General features: G+C 51.3%; 10 protein-coding genes and 1 non-coding gene across 11 annotated transcripts; 6 read left to right on the plus strand and 5 right to left on the minus strand.

The window, feature by feature from the left end:
- Positions 1–333: 333 nt before the first annotated feature.
- On the plus strand, positions 334–1,630 carry BO79DRAFT_208394 (Rtr1/RPAP2 family protein phosphatase). The gene has a single exon (XM_025682385.1). The coding sequence runs from the start codon at positions 656–658 to the stop codon at positions 1,532–1,534; it is 879 nt and encodes a 292-aa protein (XP_025541515.1). The 5' UTR covers positions 334–655; the 3' UTR covers positions 1,535–1,630.
- A 314-nt stretch (positions 1,631–1,944) lies between these two features.
- Positions 1,945–2,679, minus strand: BO79DRAFT_143902 (40S ribosomal eS17 domain-containing protein; the record flags this gene model as incomplete). Its single annotated transcript, XM_025678354.1, has 4 exons — positions 1,945–2,019; positions 2,086–2,283; positions 2,371–2,496; positions 2,569–2,679. Coding segments are annotated over 4 exons (510 nt in total), but the record flags the coding sequence as incomplete, so codon positions are not given.
- A 227-nt stretch (positions 2,680–2,906) lies between these two features.
- On the minus strand, positions 2,907–4,489 carry BO79DRAFT_208395 (mitochondrial 37S ribosomal protein bS1m). Its single transcript, XM_025682386.1, has one exon. The coding sequence runs from the start codon at positions 4,457–4,459 to the stop codon at positions 3,092–3,094; it is 1,368 nt and encodes a 455-aa protein (XP_025541517.1). The 5' UTR covers positions 4,460–4,489; the 3' UTR covers positions 2,907–3,091.
- A 126-nt stretch (positions 4,490–4,615) lies between these two features.
- BO79DRAFT_208396 (SDR family oxidoreductase) lies at positions 4,616–6,053 on the minus strand. The gene is made up of 5 exons (XM_025682387.1): positions 5,962–6,053; positions 5,848–5,899; positions 5,660–5,792; positions 5,282–5,572; positions 4,616–5,222 (listed from the first exon to the last, which is right to left on the minus strand). Exons 1-5 carry the CDS (start codon positions 5,981–5,983, stop codon positions 4,716–4,718), a joined length of 1,005 nt encoding a protein of 334 aa, XP_025541518.1. The 5' UTR covers positions 5,984–6,053; the 3' UTR covers positions 4,616–4,715.
- Positions 6,054–7,485: 1,432 nt separating this feature from the next.
- tor (putative TOR pathway phosphatidylinositol 3-kinase TorA) lies at positions 7,486–15,215 on the plus strand. The gene is made up of 4 exons (XM_025688482.1): positions 7,486–7,691; positions 7,750–8,701; positions 8,755–14,458; positions 14,513–15,215. The coding sequence occupies exons 1-4, from the start codon at positions 7,565–7,567 to the stop codon at positions 14,900–14,902; spliced, it is 7,173 nt and encodes a 2,390-aa protein (XP_025541519.1). The 5' UTR covers positions 7,486–7,564; the 3' UTR covers positions 14,903–15,215.
- Positions 15,216–15,404: 189 nt separating this feature from the next.
- On the plus strand, positions 15,405–17,441 carry BO79DRAFT_236785 (uncharacterized protein). Its single transcript, XM_025684620.1, has 4 exons — positions 15,405–15,790; positions 15,884–16,316; positions 16,372–16,508; positions 16,565–17,441. The coding sequence occupies exons 1-4, from the start codon at positions 15,498–15,500 to the stop codon at positions 17,307–17,309; spliced, it is 1,608 nt and encodes a 535-aa protein (XP_025541520.1). The 5' UTR covers positions 15,405–15,497; the 3' UTR covers positions 17,310–17,441.
- Positions 17,442–17,798: 357 nt separating this feature from the next.
- BO79DRAFT_t87 lies at positions 17,799–17,870 on the minus strand. Its single transcript has one exon. It is a non-coding gene; the product is annotated as a tRNA-Glu (tRNA).
- Positions 17,871–18,767: 897 nt separating this feature from the next.
- Positions 18,768–20,019, plus strand: BO79DRAFT_170651 (putative NAD binding Rossmann fold oxidoreductase). The gene is made up of 2 exons (XM_025679536.1): positions 18,768–19,183; positions 19,250–20,019. Exons 1-2 carry the CDS (start codon positions 18,857–18,859, stop codon positions 19,988–19,990), a joined length of 1,068 nt encoding a protein of 355 aa, XP_025541521.1. The 5' UTR covers positions 18,768–18,856; the 3' UTR covers positions 19,991–20,019.
- Positions 20,020–20,942: 923 nt separating this feature from the next.
- On the minus strand, positions 20,943–22,275 carry BO79DRAFT_192401 (inositol oxygenase). Its single transcript, XM_025680892.1, has 2 exons — positions 21,213–22,275; positions 20,943–21,154 (listed from the first exon to the last, which is right to left on the minus strand). The coding sequence occupies exons 1-2, from the start codon at positions 22,104–22,106 to the stop codon at positions 21,098–21,100; spliced, it is 951 nt and encodes a 316-aa protein (XP_025541522.1). The 5' UTR covers positions 22,107–22,275; the 3' UTR covers positions 20,943–21,097.
- Positions 22,210–22,643, plus strand: BO79DRAFT_6441 (uncharacterized protein). The gene has a single exon (XM_025689542.1). The coding sequence runs from the start codon at positions 22,313–22,315 to the stop codon at positions 22,523–22,525; it is 213 nt and encodes a 70-aa protein (XP_025541523.1). The 5' UTR covers positions 22,210–22,312; the 3' UTR covers positions 22,526–22,643.
- A 548-nt stretch (positions 22,644–23,191) lies between these two features.
- BO79DRAFT_192402 (putative glycerol dehydrogenase) lies at positions 23,192–24,535 on the plus strand. Its single transcript, XM_025680893.1, has 4 exons — positions 23,192–23,347; positions 23,401–23,697; positions 23,751–24,131; positions 24,191–24,535. The coding sequence occupies exons 1-4, from the start codon at positions 23,272–23,274 to the stop codon at positions 24,394–24,396; spliced, it is 960 nt and encodes a 319-aa protein (XP_025541524.1). The 5' UTR covers positions 23,192–23,271; the 3' UTR covers positions 24,397–24,535.
- Positions 24,536–24,663: the final 128 nt, after the last annotated feature.

The raw sequence follows: 24,663 nt of genomic DNA on the forward strand, positions 1-24,663 counted from the left end.
TCAGAAATTTAAATCCAGATAAAAATAAATAATCTTTTAATTAATCTTCTTTTAAAACTACAACTAAGCCACACAAATTATGCTATACTACTAATAATAAATAAAAAGGAAGACATGTATACACTTGCAGGTAGCTGCAGAATTAAGCAACATCACTCGATTTATATTATTTAATTTATATTTATACTACTACTACTGGTGGCGTCCCTGATGCAGCTTATATTTCCCTCCCCTTAATCAATCCTGCATGCACCATGTAAAGTCATTGTTAAACCTGCCCTTCCTAACTAACTACTTAAAAGACCCTCCTTGTTATTACGTATCCGTAGCTTGCCGTCTTGAATCCGGGGTTTTTGCCTCCCTGCCGACCCGAACAACCTTGGAACTTTGTTCTTATCCATCCAACCTTCTCATCCATTCTACCACTATCTTCTCCTCACCATACACTTTTCCTCCACCACAAGTGACTGACACAGACTTTATAATATTTCCCGCGTTTTGACCTGTTCCGTTCGGAATATTTGCTGGAATGTCCTCTGGACGGCCAACTCCAATTTTGAAGACCTCTCTTCCTTCGATCCACGCAGCGACCGCTGCATCTGGCCCCTCCAATTCCGCCCCAAACCGTCGGGCGTCACCTTCTAAACCCCCTCAAATGTCTCAACAACAACAGCAGCAACTACCTAGCTCAATTGCAAACCGGACAGACGTCGATCCGCGCCATCTAGCTATCGCCTTGCACCATGCGAATCAAATTCAAGCCCAAAAGGACACAGAGGTTCTGATCCTCGACCGCATTCTGAGACTCGTGGAACTTCCGTCTTCCCGTTCAGCAGATCCTGCATCACCCTCCCCCGACGATGTTCGGGAGTTCAAGTCTGCCTTGGTCCCCTTTCAACCCGCCGACTACGACAATCTGATCGAGGAGAGGAATATCGAGGGTCTCTGTGGCTACGGTCTTTGTCCTCGAGAGCATCGCAAGGAAAATGGCAGAGGCTCGTTTCGCATAACGTGGGGTGCGAAGGGAAGCGGGCGGGGTGGCCGCGGGCGCGAGATGGACATCGTTCCCAAAGAGAAGCTCGAGATGTGGTGCTCAAATGAGTGCGCCGAAAGAGCCATGTACATCCGAGTACAGCTGGCTGAAGAACCAGTCTGGGAGAGAAGGGCTGACGATGCGCGTGGCAAGCATCTCGTCTTGCTGGAGGAGGCCAGGGCAAAAGAAGGCAAGGGCAAGATGAGAGACCCCGTCTCTATCCGCGACGTTGCTGGCCAGTTGGACAGTATGCACTTGGAGAAACAACGAGGTCCTGGCGATATGGCAGATGACATTGCACGACTCTCCGTCCGCGACGAGGCTCGTTCACGAGAACTGGCCATGGAACGAGGAGATGCGCATCCTGCCCTCTATACTGGCAGAGTGGATATTCAAGTCCAGGAGAACGATAACCCCCGCGGGCCAGCGAAAGCACCGCAGATGCGTCCTGGAGACGAGAAGGGAGGCTCCATCGAAGGATACGTTCCTCATGAGAACTAAGATGCTTTGGCGCATGGCATTATGAGGCGTTTTGAACAAAGGTTGATACCCCGATAAGATAGCGTGTCAGATAAGAACCAAATCAATGGCTTATGACTGTAAACTCTACGATATCGACTCTCCGTAGTCCGGCATGTCCTCAACAGACAGCCGTTCCCCGTAGAGCCTCCTACGAGACATCCGGCCGTAAGGCCAGAAGAGGGAATAAAATTGGCAATCAAGCATCATCCCCACCAGGGGAATCAGCGACACCTTGTTTGACAGAATTCGTGTTCATTTCTCATCCGGGACTGTCTCTAAGCTAAATCGATAGCTGGGTGAGCCAACCAGAACAAGCATGGGGGGGAAACGCCATGGATCGACCGAAGACAATCAGAACTTTTTCATTTTCCGTTCAACGGCGCAATGATCTACCGGTAGCGACGGGGGCGCTCCTGAGCCTGCTGCTGGGAGACGGGGATGACGTTGACCTTGAGGTTGTCGAACTAAAAGCACGATCGAGTTAGCCATTATACAATTTGAAGATAATTTTCATTGAGGGGAAAACGTACGCCCATGCTCTTAAGCAGGTCCTTGGTCTCAGAGTCGACGTCGAGCTGGCCGGACTCGGTCTGGGAAACATCCAGAGCGGAGACCTCAGGAACGTACTGATCCTTGCGCTCACGCTCCTCCTCCTGGAGCTTGAAGGAGATACCGCGGACAGGGCCACGCTGGATACGCTTCATAAGGTGGGTGGTGTAACCAGCGATCTATATCAAATTTCACATTAGCCTATTGATTCCCTTTTCGAATATCACATCCGGAATTCCCGGAGTAATAAAAGGGATGTCACTAACCTTGTTGCGGAGACGCTTGGAGGCAATGATAGCGATCTCATCGCAGATACGCTTGTTGGTCTCGAAGTCGAGCGTCAACTTGGGGTAGTAACGCTCGATGACGACCTTAGCGGAACGCTTGACTGTCTATTATGGCGCGCATTTTCGTTAGAATTGATATTCTTTCTTTCCTCCATCGTTGCGGTCGAGTATGCTCACCTTGGTACGGACGCGACCCATTTTGGCGGTTTGTTGCTGGCTGGATGGATGTTCGAAAGACCGTCCAAGTTGTTCTGATGTCTTTTGCTCCTTCAACTTACCCGGCCCTCGCTTAGGATGTGCGGGTCATGTGATGGCTATCTACCCTGATATGGCTGCCCTATTCCCGGTCACGTGAGTTGTAATGCCAAAGCGGTCGGTCGTTGTGCGGGATTATTAAGCGTTAATTATGTAACGGACCAGCGATTATGGAAATGGCTGGGTTGCTTTAGGTTATGTATGGCAGCCTCGATCATGGTCTATAGTAATAATGTTTACTGAGATGTCTTTGATGGTTGCAATTTATTTATACTTCAAATGGGATGTAGCCGGCTTATGTCACAAAGAAATCAGAACAAGTGCAAAGAAATAACTATACATTTACCATCCAGAAACCTAATCATACAGCAAAACTCTCTAAGTGGAAGATGGAACATATCTGACACATGAGACGAAAGTTGTTTGGGAATGAAATGCCAGTACTCTATGAGCCAAGGCTCTTCATGAGGTTCCGCGCAACCTCCTCGGTCTCTGCTGCGGCGTTCCGCTGTCTATCCAGTCTGGGGACCACGCGCTGGTCGCCGCGAGCCACGTCAGAGATGCTGTACGATCCCGGCTTCTTCTGGCTATCGATTCCGTAGGGGGCTTTAGCAGTGGCGCTAGCGCGGTAAGAGGCCAGGCCAATCTTGCCTTCCGAGTCGACAAAGGCCCGGATAGGAGTGGCCCAGTACTTAGCACCACCGGGGATAGAGGCGTCAAAGTAGGCAAGGCCAGCCGGAGAGTCCTGCTCAGTGAAGGTGACGGTGTTCAAGTCTTCCACGGCAATACCAGCAACACCCGCAATTGCCTTCGTGTTCTTGCCCTTCCGTCCTCTGGGGCGCAAGATACGTGCCTCTACTGGGCGTTGGTGGGCCTGAGGTCCATACTTGGGGTGGTTGTAGATCAAAGCGTGCGATCTCGTGTAAGACAGACCCGCCGAGGGATGCGTCCTTGGGGGTCCGGATGCGACATACTCTGCGGAAGAGAGCTTGCTGCCGGGGGACTGGTAGTATGGGTTGTTGAGTCGGCTGCTCGGTACAGCCGGAGGAGACGGCAGATCCAGAAGCTCAAAGACAACAGGGCCCAACGAGAATGGATCCGTGCGGAGTTTCTTGAGGTAGCCCTGGAATTCTTCGTCGGTGATCTCGACAGGTCGGAGAGTTGCCAGATCCTGGCCGTTATCTTGTGCCTGCTTCCTTTGCTCGGCTTCGCGCTTGGCGACGAAATATTCGCGAAGCTTCTGTAGGATCTCGGGCTTGTTCTTGCGGACCTTCCTCAAGTATGCCTGGAACTCGGCCTCCGTCTGCCCGGCAAGCCAGGGCCCAGAGTGCCTGAATTGCCTCGCGCCGGGCTCCTTCAGGCCTTCGCTGGTATGTGTGTTGTCGACATGCGATTCGAATGGACTCTGGTGCCTGGGGATGATGCTGGTTCCGTAAGTGACTCTCGCGGGGAGCGAAACCGGCATGTTAAGCTCCTGGAATTTCTCCAGGGTCACCGTATGATCGGCCGCGGACTCGAAGTCCGTGATGTGTTCGAAGGTATCGAGTGCATTGACTCTGACCACGGGCCTGGAAGATCTTTCGGACGTCGATTTGGCGGGGAGAGGCCTCTTCAAACCCCAGTCACCCCTAGAAAGAGAAGACGACGGTGTGACGATGGACGCTCGGATAGGATGAGGAAGGGTTGCGGTCTCGGATTCGTTGACATTTTTCGAGGTCGGCGGAGTCGGGGGTGGCGTCAGAGCCTGTGGAAGAGCGAAAAGGCGAGACTTCCGCAGCAGATTTGCTGTCGGAGATAGCCTGGCTGTTGCCATGGCGGACATTGGGCAATGTGGTGTTTTGCGGTATTGTTCTATCTCCGGAGAAAGCTGGAGAAAACTTGGTTGCAATGCTCAAGGCGCGCCAAGCCACGTGATACGGGAAACTACAACTACATCTTGTGCAGCCTCTTTCTTATTTCAACGAATAGTAGCACTGCATTTTCTATTATCATTTCCATCCTATCTATATCTTTCTTCCTGGTCCGATTTGTTCTAGATATGTACATATAATATCCAACCATACATTACATCAGACGCCAATGGACAACAGTGACTTAGCCGTGTCAGCAATGGACTCTTTCAACGTCCGGTATTGGATGCCCAGAACATCAACGGATCTCTTGTTGTCGTAGCCGTAGATGTCCGCCGGAAAATCACTCGGAATGTCCTTCGAGGGCAATTTATCTTCAAGTTCGGGCAGCGATTCTCTGACCACGTCTGCAATCTCTTTGTTTGTGTAATAACCGGCGGTGACAAAGAAACGCTGGCCACCGGCCTCTGGGACCTCGATAGCCCTGACGTGCGCAAGTGCAACATCGCGCACATCTACCCAGAGGAATGTGAAGGATGGAGGAATGGCGTCCTTCCACTTTCCCTGAATTACGTCACGAACTTTCTGGTTCGAAGTGTTGATGGCGTCCAATGAGTTCAGGTAATGCACAACTGGCCCAAAAACAAAGGGCGGGTTGATAGTTGCAATATCGAAGTTCGGCTTCTCCTTCTCTACAAAGTCCCAGGCTGCTTTTTCTGCAAAAGTCTGCATAGACGAGTCAGATATCATTTCATGTAAGTCCAAGCATAGGGTCCTTCACATACCTTGCTCGCACGGTAGGTATTAGAGGAGATCAAGGCTTCCTCCCAAGTTACCGGGTTCCAATTCTTCTCGCTGTACGATTCGGCATGCTTCTTGCCATTGACAATCGCTGCGAATGAAGAAGTGATAACGACTCTCTTCACCGTTGGAGCATATGCCTTGATTGCCTTCAGTATACCGGTTGTTCCCTTGATGGCGGGGTCCAAAAAGTCTTTCACTGGATCTTGAACATTGTGGTGAAAGGGCGATGCAGTATGCAGGACATAGTCGAATGGCGGGTCAGATTTGACGGCCTACACGAGCAATGATTTAGTATTGAACATAGCAAGCAACTTCATGGAAGCATTGGTGGTATGGGTCGGCATAACAGGGAGCCGTACTTCATCAAAGGCACCCTCTGCTGCGACATCCTTAACAATAACGTAGGAAAGCTTTTCTTTTGGCGTATTTGGATGAGCCTCTAGAATCCTTTGGCCCTTCTCCTCGGACCTCACGGTGACCACGGTGTCGAAGCTGCGGTGGCCAGGTTAGTGATATTATGGAAGCAATCTGAGCCATTGACTCTTACCCATGCGCGAGCAGGATGTCGACAATGTGAGCAGCAATGAAGCCGCTACCTCCTACAAAACCAGTTAGCTCTGTTAAAAACCATGTCTGGGAGTCTGTAGATCATGATACTTACCACTCAAGAGAACTTTGGGCATGGTTGCTATACTAGTTATACGGGAGGTCAATTGATGGCTGGGTTCGTATACAGGGGCACTTGGATGGGTCTGATTCAGTATCCTACCTAAGAGAAGTATGGCAGCACGCCATTGCCTTTATACTTACTCCGGACTGCTACCCCTCTTCAACCTGAACCGTCATATCCCCCACCGAGGTCCACTGTCGCCATTATCGTGCGGATGTGATAGGCTCCCGCCTCGATTACAAATCCCAGGAGGACGGAATTATGGCACTTACGTTGCAGGGTTAACTCCGACAGAATGTAAGCAAGTGAGGTGATTGTTCTAGCTGGCCTTATTTTATGGCCACTGATCCGGTTACGGCAGGCGCTGGCTATCAAGATTGCCGAGGGCCCTTAGGGAAGGTGGATGATGCCCGTGTCCCTTATCCACTATCTACTGGCGGCATACCCCCCGGCCCGGAAGGGAGCTACTACTAAGTAGTTACCCTGCAGTCTCAAATGTTGTCATAGAAAACAGCATCTTACGCCATTCGACATTAGCCAATATCTTCTGGTCATAGGCTATAATATACAACGCGATGTTAAAGAGATCGGTCCGCATATCGTGACAGATAAGGGGCTTCTCTATGTATGCTAGGCCCTTCCCAAATGACCTCTGGAAGCTAGATTATGAGTTGCAAAGATAGTTGCAAACTCCTCAAGACTTACTACTTCAGTTGAGTGCAGAGCGGAAGTCAAGCTTCTCAAAAAGCCATTAATATACTCAGCCACTACATATGTCCTTGTTTACACTAAAGCGCATATACGTAGTACACCCTCAATTTTCGATCTTCGGCCTATATAATATTCAGGCACAGACCGCAAGATATCATTTTCCAGGGCAAAGTCTTTTACATCATTTGGAAGAGACTCTAAGTTATTTTGTCAGACACCGCGTACATAATGGTACTTTTGTCGCTCTTTGCGCGCAGGCAACTATTTAATTACCTGCTTACGCTTGTACGAAAGAGTTCAATCATGCCGAAGCCAGGAAGCCCCGGCGCCCCAGATTCCGTAGTCCCTCAATAACTATAGGGTGTGCATGTGGCTTATGATCTGCATTACCTCACCGTCAAACAGTCCCATGACATCTAAAGCATTGAAATTGGGCATCAGAAGACCGACAGTCAAGCAAGGATTGATTCAGGGCACCTCCTTCGGCGAAATAAGAATGTAAACGAGGCTGTACTTGCGCTCGGGTCGCACTGGCTTCAGAGATGCCTAGTCCTAGGGATAATGAAATACTAATCAGGTAGCCGAGCATATTTGAGTAGCCAATTAACGGACTTCTATAGGCATCATAATAATCCCTCCAAAGACGGTGAATGTAAGGGTAAGATCAGTCGCAAACACCTTAGGCTGCCCCATGTAACCCACCGCAGATGCCCCAGGCCAGAAGCGCCTGGTCCGTGCACGATTTCCGAACGCCCTCGACCTCACCTCCCGCATCACTCCAACGCCGCCCATCAACGGCTCTTTCGCCCATGCTCCCTTTGTGCCATCATACATGCCCTAGAGGTTGACTTCAAATGTCCACCCTGGGGTGTGGTTCGCAAAAATGGCGCAAGCAGGTCCTATTACGGACGTAACTCATCGGCTCTTCGCCGAGTTGAAGTCGAAGAATGAGGAGACACGGGTGCGAGCTGCTTACGAGCTTTACGACAACGTTCTCGCTATCTCTCGAGGTATGTCATCGCTTCGTATCAGACACTGACTAGCGCTAATTTTGGCTCTTCATCTTAGATTGGTCCCCCGAGAAGTTTTTGGAGTTCTTTAACGCGGTCAGCCAGCGCATAGCACAACTGGTAGTTACCGGAAATGACGCACACGAGAAGATCGGTGGCCTGTTGGCTCTTGATCGTCTGATAGACTTTGAAGGAGTGGACGCCGCGCAGAAGACCACTCGATTCGCCAGTTACTTGCGCAATGCTCTTCGCAGCAACGACAATGCAGTATTGGTTTATGCGGCTGCGGCTCTTGGCCGTTTGGCTAAACCGGGCGGGGCTCTGACTGCGGAGCTGGTGGAGAGTGAAATACAATCTGCTTTAGAGGCCCTTCAGTCAGAAAGACAAGAAAGCCGACGATTCGCTGCCGTGCTCGTCATCCGGGAGCTCGCGAAAGGCTCACCCACGCTTCTTTACGGCTTCGTTCCCCAGATCTTCGAGCTGATTTGGGTCGCTTTGAGGGATCCCAAGGTTCTCATACGGGAAGCTGCGGCTAATGCTGTCAGCGAATGCTTTGATATAATCGCTGCTAGAGATTTGCAGGTTCGGCAGTTATGGTTCTCAAGGGTATACGAGGAAGCGCTTTTAGGTCTCAAATCAAGCAATGTGGATTGGATACATGGCTCGCTCCTGGTTCTCAAGGAGCTTCTCCTAAAGGGCGCCATGTTCATGAATGAGCACTATCGAAATGCTTGTGAGATCGTTCTCCGTCTCAAGGATCATCGTGATCCGAAGATCCGCACTCAGGTTGTTCAGACAATCCCGATTCTCGCCTCCTACGCCCCCCTTGACTTCACAGAGACCTACCTTCACAGATTCATGATATACCTCCAGGCCCAACTCAAACGGGATAAAGAACGAAATGCTGCGTTCATCGCTATAGGAAAGATTGCGAATGCCGTTGGGGTCGCCATCGCACAATATCTCGATGGCATCATCGTCTATATCAGGGAAGGTCTTGCAATGAAAGCGTAAGCCCCCAAGCTCCAGTGTACTCATGTGCGGTATAGCTAATGTATCGAAGGAGAAATCGAGCTGCCGTTCAAGAAGCGCCAATGTTCGAGTGTATCAGCATGCTGTCTTTGGCTGTAGGCCAGGCGCTCAGCAAGTACATGGAAGCATTACTCGATCCCATCTTCGCCTGCGGGCTTAGCGAGTCCCTAACACAAGCGCTGGTCGACATGGCTCACTACATCCCGCCAATAAAGCCCATAATTCAAGAGAAATTATTGGATATGCTAAGCTTGATTCTCTATGGCACCCCCTTCAGGCCCTTGGGATGCCCAGAGAGCAGGTTACCTCCAATGCCCTCATTCGCAAGGGATTTCGCCCCTCAAGAACTACACTCTGACACGGAAATCGCCCTTGCATTGCACACGCTAGGCAGTTTTGACTTTTCTGGTCATATTCTCAACGAATTCGTGCGTGACGTGGCGATCAACTACGTTGAGAATGACAACCCTGAAATTCGGAAAGCTTCAGCACTCACCTGCTGTCAGCTGTTTGTTCATGACCCTATCATAAACCAGACAAGCAGTCATTCGATCCAGGTCGTGAGCGAGGTAATTGACAAGCTTTTGACTGTCGGTGTTGGAGATCCAGACCCTGACATTCGACGTACTGTCCTGTGGTCCCTGGATAGGAAATTTGATCGGCACCTCGCTAGACCGGAGAACATCCGCTGTCTATTCCTGGCCGTCAATGATGAAGTGTTCCCCGTCAGGGAGGCTGCAATCTGTATCATAGGTCGTCTTTCCAGTGTCAACCCTGCCTACGTCTTCCCACCGTTGCGGAAGTTGCTTGTCAACCTTCTGACGAGTCTCGGTTTCGCCAGCACTGCACGCCAAAAGGAAGAGAGTGCTCAGTTGATCAGCCTGTTTGTTTCGAATGCGACGAAACTGATCCGGTCCTATGTTGATCCTATGGTGACCACACTGCTACCTAAGGCAACTGATGCCAATCCTGGTGTTGCTTCCACTACATTGAGGGCCGTTGGTGAACTTGCAAACGTGGGTGGCAGTGAAATGAAAACCTACCTGCCGCAGCTTATGCCGATTATCCTGGATGCGCTACAGGATCTCTCTTCTCATTCCAAGCGCGAGGCGGCTTTGAAGACACTGGGCCAGCTGGCCAGCAACTCCGGCTACGTTATTGACCCGTACCTCGAATATTCTCATCTACTCGCAGTCCTCATTAACATCATCAAGACCGAGCAAACCGGGTCTCTGCGTAAGGAGACAATCAAGTTGCTGGGTATTCTTGGAGCCTTGGACCCGTACAAATACCAGCAGATCAGCGAGACTGCGCCAGTAGTTCATCACATCAATGAAGTGCAGACTGTATCAGATGTCGCTCTTATCATGCAAGGTCTCACGCCGTCCAGCGAGGAGTACTACCCTACGGTTGTCATAAACACGCTTATGCAAAACATCTTGCGTGAATCGTCTCTCGCGCAGTATCACTCTGCAGTCATTGATGCCATTGTGACGATCTTCAAGACACTTGGTCTGAAATGCGTACCGTTCCTTGGACAGATAATACCAGGTTTTATATCGGTCATCAGAGGATCACCCCCAGGCCGCCTTGAATCGTACTTCAATCAGATGGCGATTCTGGTCAATATCGTGCGGCAACACATACGAGCCTTTTTGCCGGAGATCATTGAAGTCGTCCGCGAATTCTGGGAAGCATCTTACCAAGTTCAGGCTACAATACTCTCACTCGTGGAAGCGATCGCCAAGTCCTTGGAAGGTGAATTCAAGAAATACCTTGCAGGCCTAATCCCTCCGATGCTTGACACGCTTGAGAAGGACACCACGATGCGCCGTCAACCTTCGGAGAAGATCCTCCACACATTCTTGATATTCGGTACGAGCGGAGAGGAATATATGCACCTGATTGTTCCCTCTATCGTGCGTCTTTTTGACAGGACCCAAAACCCTCAGAGTATTCGAAAGTCTGCGATCGAGACCCTCACCAAACTTTCACGGCAGGTGAACGTCTCGGACTTCGCATCATTGATGGTCCATTCTCTGTCTCGGGTTGTCGCAGGCACCGACCGCGTGCTGCGACAAGCTGCTATGGACTGTATCTGCGCGCTCATCTTCCAGCTGGGCCAGGACTTCAATCACTACATTCATCTGCTGAATAAGGTCCTAAAGTATAACCAGATCAATCATGTCAACTACCAAATCTTGGTGACGAAGCTACAAAAGGGTGATCCGCTCCCACAAGACCTCAATCCCGATGAAAATTACGCGGCACTCGCGGATGACGCCAATTATGCCGAGATTGGACAAAAGAAGATGGTTGTCAATCAGCAGCACTTGAAGAATGCCTGGGACGCCTCGCAAAAGTCTACTCGTGAAGACTGGCAAGAGTGGATTCGACGATTTAGCGTTGAATTGCTGAAAGAATCACCTTCTCCCGCTCTTCGAGCATGCGCGAGTTTGGCTGGTATTTATCAGCCCCTAGCGAGGGATCTCTTCAACGCGGCGTTTGTTTCCTGCTGGACTGAGTTGTATGACCAATATCAAGAAGAGCTGGTTAGGTCGATCGAGAAGGCCCTTACCTCACCTAATATTCCTCCCGAAATTCTACAGGTTCTTCTCAACCTAGCGGAGTTCATGGAGCATGACGACAAGGCCCTTCCCATCGATATTCGCACTTTAGGCAAGTACGCTGCTAAATGCCACGCGTTTGCGAAGGCCCTGCATTACAAGGAACTTGAGTTTGAGCAAGACCAAAACTCGGGGGCAGTGGAGGCTTTAATCACTATCAATAATCAGCTCCAGCAATCTGATGCTGCTATTGGTATCTTGCGAAAAGCACAGGCTTACCGGGATGTGGAGCTCAAAGAGACATGGTTTGAGAAACTTCAACGGTGGGAGGAGGCTCTTGCTGCGTACAAACGACGTGAGAAGATAGACCCAGATTCCTTTGGGGTCACGATGGGCAAGATGCGCTGTCTTCACGCTCTCGGTGAGTGGAAGGTGCTCTCCGACCTCGCTCAGGAAAAGTGGAACCAGGCATCTCTCGAACATCGCAGAGCCATTGCACCTCTAGCTGCAGCGGCTGCCTGGGGTCGGGGCCAGTGGGAATTAATGGATTCCTATCTTGGCGTAATGAAGGAGCAGTCGCCAGATCGGTCCTTTTTCGGTGCCATCCTTGCTATTCACCGGAATCAGTTTGACGAAGCAACGATGTATATTGAAAAGGCTCGCAATGGATTGGATACCGAGCTTTCAGCACTCCTGGGAGAGTCATACAACCGTGCCTACAATGTTGTTGTGCGTGTTCAAATGCTTGCTGAGCTTGAGGAGATCATTACGTACAAACAGAATATTGGCGATCCTGAGAAACAGGATTCGATGCGCCAGACATGGAACAAGCGACTACTCGGCTGTCAACAAAATGTAGAGGTATGGCAGCGCATGCTCAAGGTCAGGGCGCTTGTCACCTCTCCTCGCGAGAACCTCGACATGTGGATCAAATTCGCTAATCTCTGTCGCAAATCCAACCGCATGGGACTCGCCGAGCGGTCGCTCGCCTCACTGGAGACCGTGGTTTCCGACAGCAACGGCACGAGGGCAATTGCTCCCCCAGAAGTTACTTATGCCCGATTGAAGTTCAACTGGGCCACCGGACGTCAACGCGAAGCCCTTCAAATGTTGAAGGAGTTCACTTCAGGTCTGACAGAAGACCTTACCCGGTTCAATGCTCTCATGTTATCGCAGGCGGATCATAATGGAATAAACGGAGTCAATGGCGTGAACGGCGTCAATGGTATCGCGGATGCCAACCATGCGGATGCCATGGGGCTGCGAGAACGCATTGGCGATGTTGCTAAGTTCAGAAGGCTACTAGCAAAGAGCTACCTCCGCCAGGGAGAATGGCAGACAACGTTGCAACGAGGTGATTGGAGACCAGAGCACGTTCGTGAAGTTCTCAATGCGTACGCCGCTGCGACCAAATACAACCGTGATTCATACAAAGCATGGCATTCGTGGGCTTTGGCCAACTTCGAAGTTGTTACGACGATTGCTAGCCAAGCCAGCAGGGATGGCACGACAATGGCCATGGTCCCCGGACACATCGTGACGGAGCATGTAATACCTGCACTTCGCGGCTTCCTCAGGTCTATTTCATTGTCGTCGACCTCATCTTTGCAGGATACATTGCGGTTGCTGACACTCTGGTTCACTCACGGTGGTGATCAAGAAGTGAACAGTGTTGTAGCAGAGGGCTTTACGGCAGTGAACATTGATACCTGGCTTGCTGTCACTCCACAGCTGATAGCTCGGATCAATCAACCTAACATCCGAGTGCGGAGTGCTGTTCATCGCCTGCTGGCTGAAGTTGGCAAAGTGCATCCTCAGGCTTTGGTGTACCCATTGACCGTTGCAATGAAGTCTAATGTCGCTCGGCGATCACAATCCGCTAGCAACATTATGGACAGCATGCGGCAGCACAGTGCGAAGCTCGTGGAACAAGCTGATGTTGTGAGTCATGAGCTGATTCGAGTCGCGGTCCTGTGGCACGAGCTTTGGCATGAAGGTCTAGAAGAAGCCTCTCGACTCTACTTTGGCGATCACAATGTGGAAGGCATGTTTGCAACTCTAGCGCCCCTGCATGAGATGCTCGATAAGGGTGCCGAGACGTTGCGCGAGGTGTCATTCGCTCAGGCCTTTGGTCGCGATCTTGCAGAGGCTAAGCACTACTGTATGCTCTATCGGGAGACTGAAGAAATTGGTGATTTGAACCAAGCATGGGATCTTTACTACACAGTATTCCGCAAGATCAGCCGGCAGCTGCCGCAGCTCTCCACGCTCGATTTGAAATACGTCTCACCCAAGCTCAAGGATTGTAATGACCTTGACCTTGCCGTTCCTGGTACATACCAAAGTGGCAGGCCCATCATTCGCATCCTCAGCTTCGATCCCATATTACACGTACTACAAACCAAGAAGAGACCACGCAGGATGACATTGAAGGGCAGTGACGGAAACTCGTACATGTATTGTGTCAAGGGACACGAAGACATCCGGCAAGATGAACGTGTCATGCAACTCTTCGGCCTGGTCAACACACTCCTTGATAACGATGGAGAGAGTTTCAAACGGCATCTGTCTGTGCAACGGTTCCCTGCAATCCCGCTATCACAGAGCTCTGGTATCCTTGGATGGGTTTCCAATAGTGACACATTACATGCCTTGATCAAGGAATACCGAGAGAGTCGACGTATCCTGCTGAACATTGAACACCGCATTATGCTGCAGATGGCGCCGGATTATGATAATCTTACACTCATGCAGAAGGTGGAGGTGTTCGGCTATGCCATGGACAATACCACTGGAAAGGACCTCTATCGCGTTCTATGGCTCAAGAGTAGTAGCTCGGAGGCCTGGCTGGAGCGCCGCACGAACTACACGCGTTCCCTTGGTGTCATGTCCATGGTTGGTTACATCCTTGGCCTTGGCGATCGTCACCCATCCAATCTGCTTCTGGATCGGGTTACAGGCAAAGTGGTCCATATCGACTTCGGTGACTGCTTCGAGGTGGCGATGCACCGCGAGAAGTATCCTGAGAGGGTACCTTTCCGATTGACTCGTATGTTGACATTTGCCATGGAAGTCAGCAACATCGAAGGAAGTTACCGCATCACTTGTGAGGCTGTCATGCGTGTCTTGAGAGAGAACAAGGATTCTCTGATGGCTGTTTTGGAAGCGGTAAGCACATATTGTATCCCATGGATGAAGTCATGCTAATGTTTGATGATTTAGTTCATTCACGATCCATTGATCAACTGGCGTTTGGGCATCCGCGAGTCCCCAGATCGAATGCCATTCTCTGCCGAGCGCCGTCAATCAGTCGTCTCTAACATTAACATCGACCATGGGGTACAGCCCAGCAACTTCTCTCGTCACCGCCGGCCTTCCATTCTTGAGGGCGGTATCTTGGATGCACAAGAGGGCATTCCCAACGAAGCTAGAGAGGCGCAGAACGCGCGAGCGCTCCAGGTGCTTGCCCGTGTCAAGGAGAAGCTGACAGGAAGAGACTTCAAGCCGAGTGAGGAACTCAACGTCAGCGACCAGGTGGACAAGCTTCTTGCGCAAGCCACCAGTGTCGAGAACATCTGTCAGCATTGGATTGGATGGTGCAGTTTCTGGTGATTCTTGTAGCGCCGTTCGTGTTTTTCTAGGGTCTTATTGTGGCGCAAATCATGGCAACGGATTTTGCATGGCATCATTCATCGTTCCCACCTTTTCAGCTTCTCGATCATGTCTTTTACAATTTCCGTTCTTACTTTCTATGTAGCATTATTCCCTTATCATTCTCACCCAGGTACCGTGTTTGTCATGTACCCACGATGGGGACGCATGGATTATCAAGGGCCTTTTATGGTGATACTATTGCTTTCTACATCTTGCAACGGCAACATGGCATGGAACAGTTTGTGATATAGACAGTGAATTTGACTTTACCAATATTTCGTAATGAAACCAGCACAGTGCAGTTCTGACAAAATTGAAGTATATCTTAGTATAACCTGACTCGAGAGCCCATTTTCAGGTGATTGCGCGAAATAGCCGAGGTCACGGGCGCGCAGGACGGTCAGCTGCAAATCCCCGAAACGCTGGAGCTTAATTCCCTCCTTTTCTCACACTCGGTCCCTTGCTTTCTATCTTTCCATCCCCTGTCTCTCATGATGTGAGCTTAGTCCATCGTCGAGACCCACGCGTATGACCCGTTAAATTTTACCGCACCATGGCGTCCGACTCCACGCCTAACCCCGACCTCCATCCGGTGGTTCGCAACGCTCTCCGCATTTCCCTCAGCGCCAAGGAGTACAAGCTGCTCCACGATTATGCCGTTCAGCGCACTCCCTCGGCCATCCAGAACAAGCTTCCCTCGCCTTCAGCTTTCGAGGCTATAGTTCGGTCTAAGAACAAGCATAATGAAGCTTCCATTCGAACGTCGTTACGCGTGTTTGTATTGTCAAGCTCCCTGTTGAAGCTCGTTGACGTCGTGGCTGGGAGGATCCGCGGCGACCTATCCCAGTAAGTTCTCTCTTATGTATTCGCATATTAACGATCACCAAGAGTATGAGGCGACGTTTCATGTGCGTGGCTGATTTTCGACATCTATTACAGAAAGAACACATCGCGCACATCTTTTACGCGCTCCCCAAACTTCCGCCTGTCCATCTCCCTGTCACTACTTCTCCTCCTCCACCGCTTCCTCTATCGCTTCTTCGTCAAGTTGCGTGCCAACCTCCGTACAGACGATGCTCGACCTTTCCGGGATCGCAACCCACGGATCTCGAGAGCACTCACGTCTCGATTTGCGCCCGCAGTTGGTGCCAGTATCGCGGGGTTTGCGCTGGGGTTGTGTCCACAGAAGCAACTGCGGCTGACAGCAGCAATCTACACAGCTACTCGTAGCTTGGAGTTTCTGTTCAATGCGCTAGATGAGAAGGGGTGGTTCAAGGATCGACCTCGATGGTTCGGAAGCTGGTTGCTAATGCCAATTGCATGCGCCCAACTCTTCCATGCTTTCATCTTCGATCGCGAGACTGCACCCAAGGTTCGTTGATCTGTCTTATACTTCGCACGGTACATACTCTGATTTATACGAATAGTGGTTTGGAAATGTCATCTTGAGGCTTTCTCCGAGCTACGTGCGCGGCCGCCCCGAGTCCTTGCCCTTAGAGATACCATGGCCGGAGAAGGAAGATGTGGTGGACTCCTTGGCCAACATTGCCAACCTACGGTGGCCGTAAGTACTAGCAATCTACTTTTCAATCGGCCCTTCCCAACTAATGCGTCTACCAGGGCATTTGCCTCCCCTATCTTACACCCAGGAAGCCCAAACACGCTGCCATCTACTCTCACATCCATCTCCCCTATCACCGGCCCTGCCCATCCAGCAATCTCCAGTCTCTCGTGTGCCTTACTCCACCCAAACAGCCCCAGCTGCAGCACCGCTTTCCTGCACCACATCCTCCTCTTAGTCCCACCGCTCGCTCGTTTCCTAACCACCGTCACTCTAGCCCTATCTCTACGCAATATCAAGGGCCTCATGAACGAGCCCATCAGTTCCATCAACAAACTCTCCAAGAAGATCATCACCTTGACCGCCATCCTCTCTGCATCTACTGGCTCCGCATGGGGTAGCATCTGTCTCTGGAATACCCTTCTTCCACGCTCTGCGCTTCCGGCCAAACGGTTTTTCCTTAGTGGGGCGCTCGCAGGCGTTCCGTTCGCTTTCCTCACAAACAGCCGTGGTATCTTCATGTACTTCTTCCGGGCAGCCGTGGACTCGGCCTGGAAGACAGGCGTCAAGCGCGGATTATGGAAGGGCTGGAAGGGCGGAGACTTATGTATCATTGTGCTGGCGTGGGCACTCATTGGGTCTATCCTCGAGACGAGGCCGTCCGCCGTGCAAGGGAAGGGTGTGCGGAAGGCGCTGGCGTGGCTGAAGGGGGACGGCTTTGCGGATCCAGTTGAAGTAGCGGCTAAGAGGAGGGCGAGAAAAGCAGCTGCGTCGAAGGCGGGAAAAGCGGAGAATGAGTCCTGAGATCTATTCGGTTTTTAGCGAGTCTTATAGTTCCGGTGCACCTTTCTATTCAACACTTGTTCATAGGTTCTCTTTATGCAAAGCGAGGGGCGGAGTTGTAATTATGTATCGCGTGATTGATGCAAATGCCAGAAATGCAACCATTAGTCTTCCTAGGATTAGTATCTCGTTCTCACCAACTCATACTGTCACGGTACTACTTTGACCGTCACCGCAAAATTTCAAATGGCAGAAGCGGCATAGAGATAGCCCACCTAGTATTTGCTGACCTCCGCTCAGCTGGATCACCCCAAAAAGAAAACCCATGTATATATCATACTTGCTATCATGACGACAGGCAAAAGCCAGGGCAGTCCAACAAGCGACAATTGTTTTGACTGGTGCAATCGCCAACACGGCGAGCTTGAGACCGCCGTGGTTGCCTGCATACTCCGCAACTGTTGAATGTAGTCCAGAGATGCACTTGTAGAGAACAAAAACAAAAAGAGATTCCATTGCGGGGAATCGAACCCCGATCTCCTGTGTGAAAGACAGGTATGATAGCCGTTACACTACAATGGATGATATTCGAGATGTCGGCGCAATTTGAAGCGCCATGAACTCAAGCTAAACTGTCAGCCAGATATCGCTGTTAATTGACCTACTCAGGCTGTTTCGACGGTATCGCACAGAGAGACTAAACCCCACTGGAAATCAATGGCCGGATAGGTAGCAAAATCTTCAAGGCGTTATAGTCATAGCTCCAGAGATAATCTGGTGACAAACGAATACCCGCAGAATCAATTGAGCGCGATTGATTCCCCGAATAGATCCGGGTGATGCTGAATTGAGGGTCCAGACCCAGTCTTTTCCCCGGAAAGGGCACCAATCCCCGCTGCCCCAACCCCGGCGGGGGAAACTCGCGCCGGTGATTACCAGAAGCGGAAGGGTTCTATCCTTGTGCGGTGAGGATGTTTTGTTTTCGTGTCTCTGACAACAATTCAAGGACTGGCAAGTGATAATCAACTAAACTGATTAGTGGGTGGGATATCGATGGAGAAGTCATGCATCCATCCCCAACTGCATCCCCCTCATGAGGAGGTTGGTTTATTTTATCATCCTCGATGCCTGGATGCCTGCTATTCTGAATACTGTGCTTCTTCCCAGGAATCCCTTTTCCGACCGGTATTCCGACCCACGGAGCCACTCTGGAGGATGATATCCGGGGTCGCAGTGGCCATCTCCACTGGGGTCCAAACCCTCCAGGCGCCTTGCCCGGGCTGATCTCCTACTACTAGTGGCTAATCTGGAATCATTCCCCCGGCCAACTAGACACCTGAGGAGAAGATACTTGGCAGGTCCAGCTTCTCCGCATCCCCTTCCGATAGAGCTAGACCGACTCTTGCTGGAGCTTCTCGTCGTGCGGTTAAATTGCACGTCCTCGCTGTTGTCGTTCCTCTCTCATTGTCCTCAATTCTCCTCACATCTTCTACAGACTGTTACACAAGACCCCCTTTCTCTAAACCAATTCCTCTTCTACACTCTTCTCCTCCTCCTTTACCATCACAATGTCTGCCAGAAAGCTTAAGGTTGGCTGTGCCGGTCTGGGCCGCATGGGCAAGCGTCATGCTCTCAACTTCTTGCAGCGTACTCCGCGTGCAGACCTTGTCGCCGTTAGCACTCCGGACGAGTCGGAGCTGGAATGGGCCAGGGCCAACCTTGGTCCGTACGGAGTCACGGCCTACAAGAACTATGAGGACATGCTGAAGCACGAAGGCCTGGAGGCCGTCGTCGTTGCTTCCGCGACCGCCGTGCACGCTGAACAAGCCATCAAGGCCATTGAGGCTGGCAAGAACGTTCTCTGCGAGAAGCCCTTGTCGACCAGTGTCGAGATCGTATGTTCCCACTTCCTTGCCCTCAATGCCTTCTAGCAATGCAGCTAACATGTCTCTCATCGATAGTCCCAAACCGTCCTCGATGCAGCAGCCAAGAAGCCCGAACTGAAAGTGATGTGCGGTTTCTCCCGTCGCTTCGATGCCTCCTACCGTGACGCATTCAACAAGATGTCCGCTGGTGGAATTGGTTCTCCCTCCGTCATGCGCAGTCAGACCTGCGACAAGCTGGACCCCACCGGGTTCTTCGTCGCCTACGCCGAGTTCTCGGGTGGTATCTTCGTGGACTGCTCCATCCACGACATCGACCTGGCTCTGTGGTTCTTCGGTCAAGATAGCAAGGTCAAGTCCGTGTCCGCAGTGGGTATCACCGCCGTTGAGCCCGACCTGCGCAAGCACAACGACCGCGACAACGCCGTCGGTCTGGTGGAGTTCCACAACGGCAAGATCGCCTACTTCTACGCCTCGCGCATGATGGCCGCCGGTCAGGAAGACACCACCGAGATCATCGGTACTAAGGGTAAGCTGGCTGTGAACACCCAGCCTGCTCTGAACCTGGTCAACATCTTCGACGAGACCGGTGTCCGTCGCGAGATCCCCCAGCACTACTACGACCGCTTCGAGTACGCCTTCGTCACCGAGGCCAACGAATTTACGGCCTGCTGTCTCGAGAACACCTCCGTCCCTCTGAAGCTCGAGGGCGCCGTCCAGGCAGTCCGCATCGGCGCTGCCCTTCAAGAATCGCTGATCACAGGCGAGAAGATCTTCTTCGACGAGGAGGGCCAGCGTCTTCCCAAGGCAAGACTTTAGAGAGATATGATAGACACGATAGATTCCTGTTATGACTAGTATTTCCTTCATCATCATGTTATGAAAAGCGCGATCGCTGTTTAATTGACGCCCTCTCACCACATTACATTAAGCTAAGCTGTAATCCTTTGTATACATCCCACCAGACTACCAACTACTACTCAGAACAAACCCCCATATCACTCCACACGCACCTCCAGTACTTTCTGACTGCTAAAACACCGGCGCGAATATCTCCGAAACAAGATAAATCCATCATTCATCTGCTCCCAGATGACACGACTTCTTTCACTACAGCATCACGATGCATAATGCTTGAATCACTTAGATGCGAGACATGCAACAGCTCAACAACCTAGCTATCCCCAGCTAATTCAGTAACGTAACTATTGGACCAACTACATACATGCTACTAAGTGCTAAATGCTGTGCTAAATGCTGCAAGCCCCACACCCCACCACACCTGAGTACCTACCTACCTACCCCGCCACTTCCCCCAAAAAAGCAAGCTCCGCCGTTCCAGAGCTTTCAAAGTTGGTTTTTACCGAGATGGGCAATATCCCCCGGAGAGAAACCGTCTCCGGGACCTTGTTTCCGAAGTATGGGCAGGAACCAATCAATTAGTTCGGGTGGTGCGTGTGGTTATGCAGGTTGTAGATCATTTTGGTAGGAAGTATTCTTAGCCGTTAAAGATAGTCTCAAGTACTAAGGGTGTTTAGTAGTTGAGTAGAGGAGGGGTAGATGCTTACTTGCTTGCTGGTTCTGCTTAGATCATGGGTGATCGGCGACTGGGTTCATTTTTGATCGGATCTACTTACTGTGTTCACGTGTTTATCCTCCGGGGTGTGGGGGTTGTGTGATTCATGGCTTGTTTACAGAGTACGGATGGAGGATACAGTGAAGATAGAGAGACTTATTGGAAAATGAAAAGGAGCAGGGAATCAATGCCATTCTTTGATTCAAAAGTGACTGCAGTAGGTCGTAGATCATCGCTTGCGTGCATGCTAGGGTGGTAAAAGGGGAATAAGAAGCAAAGATGGTGTAAGAAGAAGAAAAAGAAGCAATATATGTAATCATCCAGCCAAAATCATACATCATATCAATTCTCTACCACTTGATCACCTTGTTGGGGAAGTACTCGTCGATCAGGTCGAGGTAGTATGGCTATTCAATATATGTTAGCTTGATGTTACCAATGTTGGAATGGAGGGAATAGGCTTACCTTGAGTTCCTCAGGGCTGGGAACATCGTCGCTCTTGCTGTACAGATCATATGGGTTGAACGCCTTGACAGCCTTGAACATCTCCTTGTCGTGGTCGTTCATCAGCTCGTGGTACGCACCGGCATTGTGCCAGGGGTAGAACGAGTGGTAGCGGATCATGGCGAGGGCCTCGTCCGGGAGAGTGGACTGGTCCTTGACGACGTGGTAGAGGTATTCGTCGTGGCCCCAGGAGAGCATGACGTTGTCGAGACCGCAGCCGGGGCTGTAGATTCCGAACTTGGTGTCGTAGATGGGGTGGTTGAAGTCCTCGTTGTCCTTGAAGGACTCGCGGCCGTAGATGATGCGCTCATCGAAGCCACAGCCGACGGGGAAGGTGTCACCGACGACATCCCACTGGCCCTGCGCGTCGAAGAAATAGAGCAGCTTGCCCAGATCGTGGATGAGACCGGTCAGCTGCATCCAGCGGGGCTTGCCGTCACGGCGGATGGCCTCGGCGGATTGCAGGAGGTGCTCGATCTGGGAGAGGCTGGTGTCCGGGTCGGACTCGTCGATGAGGGTGTTGAGCTTCTCCATGGCCTCCCAGATGGTCATCTCAGCGCGGGTCTTGGAGTGGAACTCATTGCGGGCCTTGAGATTATAGGCCACGGTTTGCTTGGTGTGCTGTTCCTTGTAGAAGTTCTTGACCCGGTCGCAGGCGTCTTCGTACTGACGGAACTTGGTCTTGTCCTTGTTCTTGTCGAACTCGGACTCTTCGTAAAGACCCTTCTCCTGCTTCTTCATGTTGTCCTTGAGGACGTTGACATTGTCGATGGCGTCCGACAGCTCCTCAAGAGCCTGTCCATCACGCTTGGTGTTGAACACCGGGGATTCAGGAGCTACGGCGACAGGTGCCATTGTGATTGTAACTTTTAAGGATGTATGAAAGAAGAAAGCGTGTTGAGCTTGAGGGTATCAAAGAAATGCTCTGGGGTTTGTTGCTGGAAGAAAATAGGCTTGAGGAGCAGGAGCATAAATATCAATGTTTCACACACTAGAATACCGAAAATGTATGGTAATTCCGAAAGACCGACGTCTGCCAGTCCTTGTGTGGATGACGTTGTATGATTCTAGAAATCCGAAGAGAATTGATCGTCGAGACCATGGTGCTGGAGTCCTTGGGAGTGGGAGCATGGCTGGAGCCCGGAAAGTGGCTTCCGCAGGCAGAGAGTGTCGGTGATATGCCTCTAGGGATCGCCCCCGCCAGTGTGGAACGTGCGGCGATCTGTCCTACAGATCTGGATCCAACGGATACGCTCAGCGTTGCGGAGCAGTGAAATCATCCCATTCTAGCCCCAGTCTTGGCTGCTGCTGTGGGCGCATTTTAGGATACTGGTTTCCGACGCGGACGAACCTCGGGTTCACGCACGGCCCGTCGTCGTCCAAAGAGATTCCCTTCATTGCTAAACTTATGTCTTCTGCAACTTCTTTGGTTGTGTCATGGCGATCATGACAATGATCGCTGGACTTTGATCTTCCTGTCCTGATTCTCGTCGCGATCTCAGCACTCCTGGGCGCACCCACGATCGCTGCAAGGTCGGATTTCAGTCTGCCAGTCGCGCGTGCTGAGCCATTGTCCCTGAGAAGTGGAGCTGATTGCAACGGGGTTGACGGCTATCGAACAATAAGCTTCCCGCAATTGGGGTTGCCGCCTTCTTGCTGTTGTATTGCCCTTTGCTATTCTGTGGGTGAATAATTGAGCTCAGCAAGCGATATGTGCGTGAAGCAGTCATCGTACGTTGACTGAAGAAGGAGTGACTATGTGGCCGTTGATGGGAGGGACTTAGAGAGGATGAAGATTGACAGGCGAAGCTGGAGAGGGTCTCGGACTCATTTGGCCCGAATGGCGGGGATGCGGAGGGGCAGCGTGGGGGTCGCCCTTTTCTTCCCCTCCTCTCCCCCACCCTCTCCAACAGCTTTATCCTCGTCTTTTTGTCGTCTATCTGTCTTCTTATTTTCTTTCTCACCTTCACGCAGTCTCTACATACCTTCTTCCCTTCATTTCTCTCCACATATCGCCAAAATGGGTTCGACTTCGACCGTCGCAGACACCCGCTTCAAGCTGAACACCGGGGCTGAGATCCCTGCTCTCGGACTCGGTATGGCTTATCTCCAGATAACCACAAGGTCGTTCTGGCTAATATCTGTGCAGGAACCTGGCAGTCAGGTCCTGGAGAGGTCGAAAAGGCCGTGGCCCATGCCATCTCCGTTGGATACAGACACATTGATACCGCTTTCGCCTACGGCAACGAAGGAGAAGTTGGCAAGGGTATCAAGGCGGCCATCGAGTCTGGGGTTGTCAAGCGAGAGGAACTCTTCGTGACCACCAAGCTCTGGAGCACATGGCACTACCGTGTGGAACAGGCTCTGGACCAGAGCTTGAAGAATCTGGGACTCGACTATGTTGACCTCTACCTGGTCCACTGGCCTGTGGCCATGAACCCCAACGGTAAGTCCTGCAATGTTCAGATTCAGTGCGATGCGCATATTGACATCACAAAGGAAACCACCCTAACATTCCCACCCTCCCTGACGGTTCCCGCGACCTGCACCTCAACCACTCCCATATCAACACTTGGAAGGATATGGAGAAGCTTGTCGGCAGCGGAAAGACCAAGGCCATCGGTGTCTGCAACTACAGCAGACCCTACCTTGAGGAGCTCCTCGCCCAAGCCACCGTGGTTCCAGCCGTCAACCAGATTGAGAACCACCCCTGCTTGCCCCAGCAGGAGGCTGTTGACTTCTGCAAGGAGAAGGGCATTCACATCACCGCATACAGCCCTCTCGGCAGCACGGGTAGCCCACTGTTGACGGCAGAGCCCATCGTCGAGGTTGCCAAGAAGAAGGGTGTTGACCCAGCCACGGTTTTGCTGAGCTGGCACAGTACGTATCTCCCATGTCGAATGCTGCGAGGATCATCTCTAATTATCTCATCCGTATAGTCAGCCGTGGCTCCTCCGTCCTTGCCAAGTCCGTGAACCCCTCTCGGATTGAGGGTAACCGCAACCTGGTGGCACTGGATGATGCTGATATGGCCACCATTGCCAAGTACACGAATGACTTGGCCTCGAAGAACGCCTTCCAGCGTTTTGTCTTCCCTCCTTTCAAGCTCGACTTTGGATTCCCGGACAAGATCGGCCGTGTATAAGCTCCTGGTGAGTGGTCGACGGTCTAGGATGTTAGCAATCAAGCCTGTATAGAAGTATAGATGGTCTCGGGAAATGTATAGCTCATAGAGCAGAGATGTCTGTGCATTTCTTCCTACTTTACTGTGCATAATGAAAATGAAACTGTTATGATATCCATCTGGCATGTCCGCCAACTCCGGTGCAGAAAAGAACAAGAACGAAAAACAAACTCCAGGGCTATTCAATGTGAGCACGTGCACATCCTCCAGTGAATCTCGCAATAGTAA

This window comes from Aspergillus costaricaensis, assembly GCF_003184835.1.
Source record: "Aspergillus costaricaensis CBS 115574 unplaced genomic scaffold BO79scaffold_10, whole genome shotgun sequence".
Lineage (NCBI taxonomy): Eukaryota > Fungi > Ascomycota > Eurotiomycetes > Eurotiales > Aspergillaceae > Aspergillus > Aspergillus costaricensis.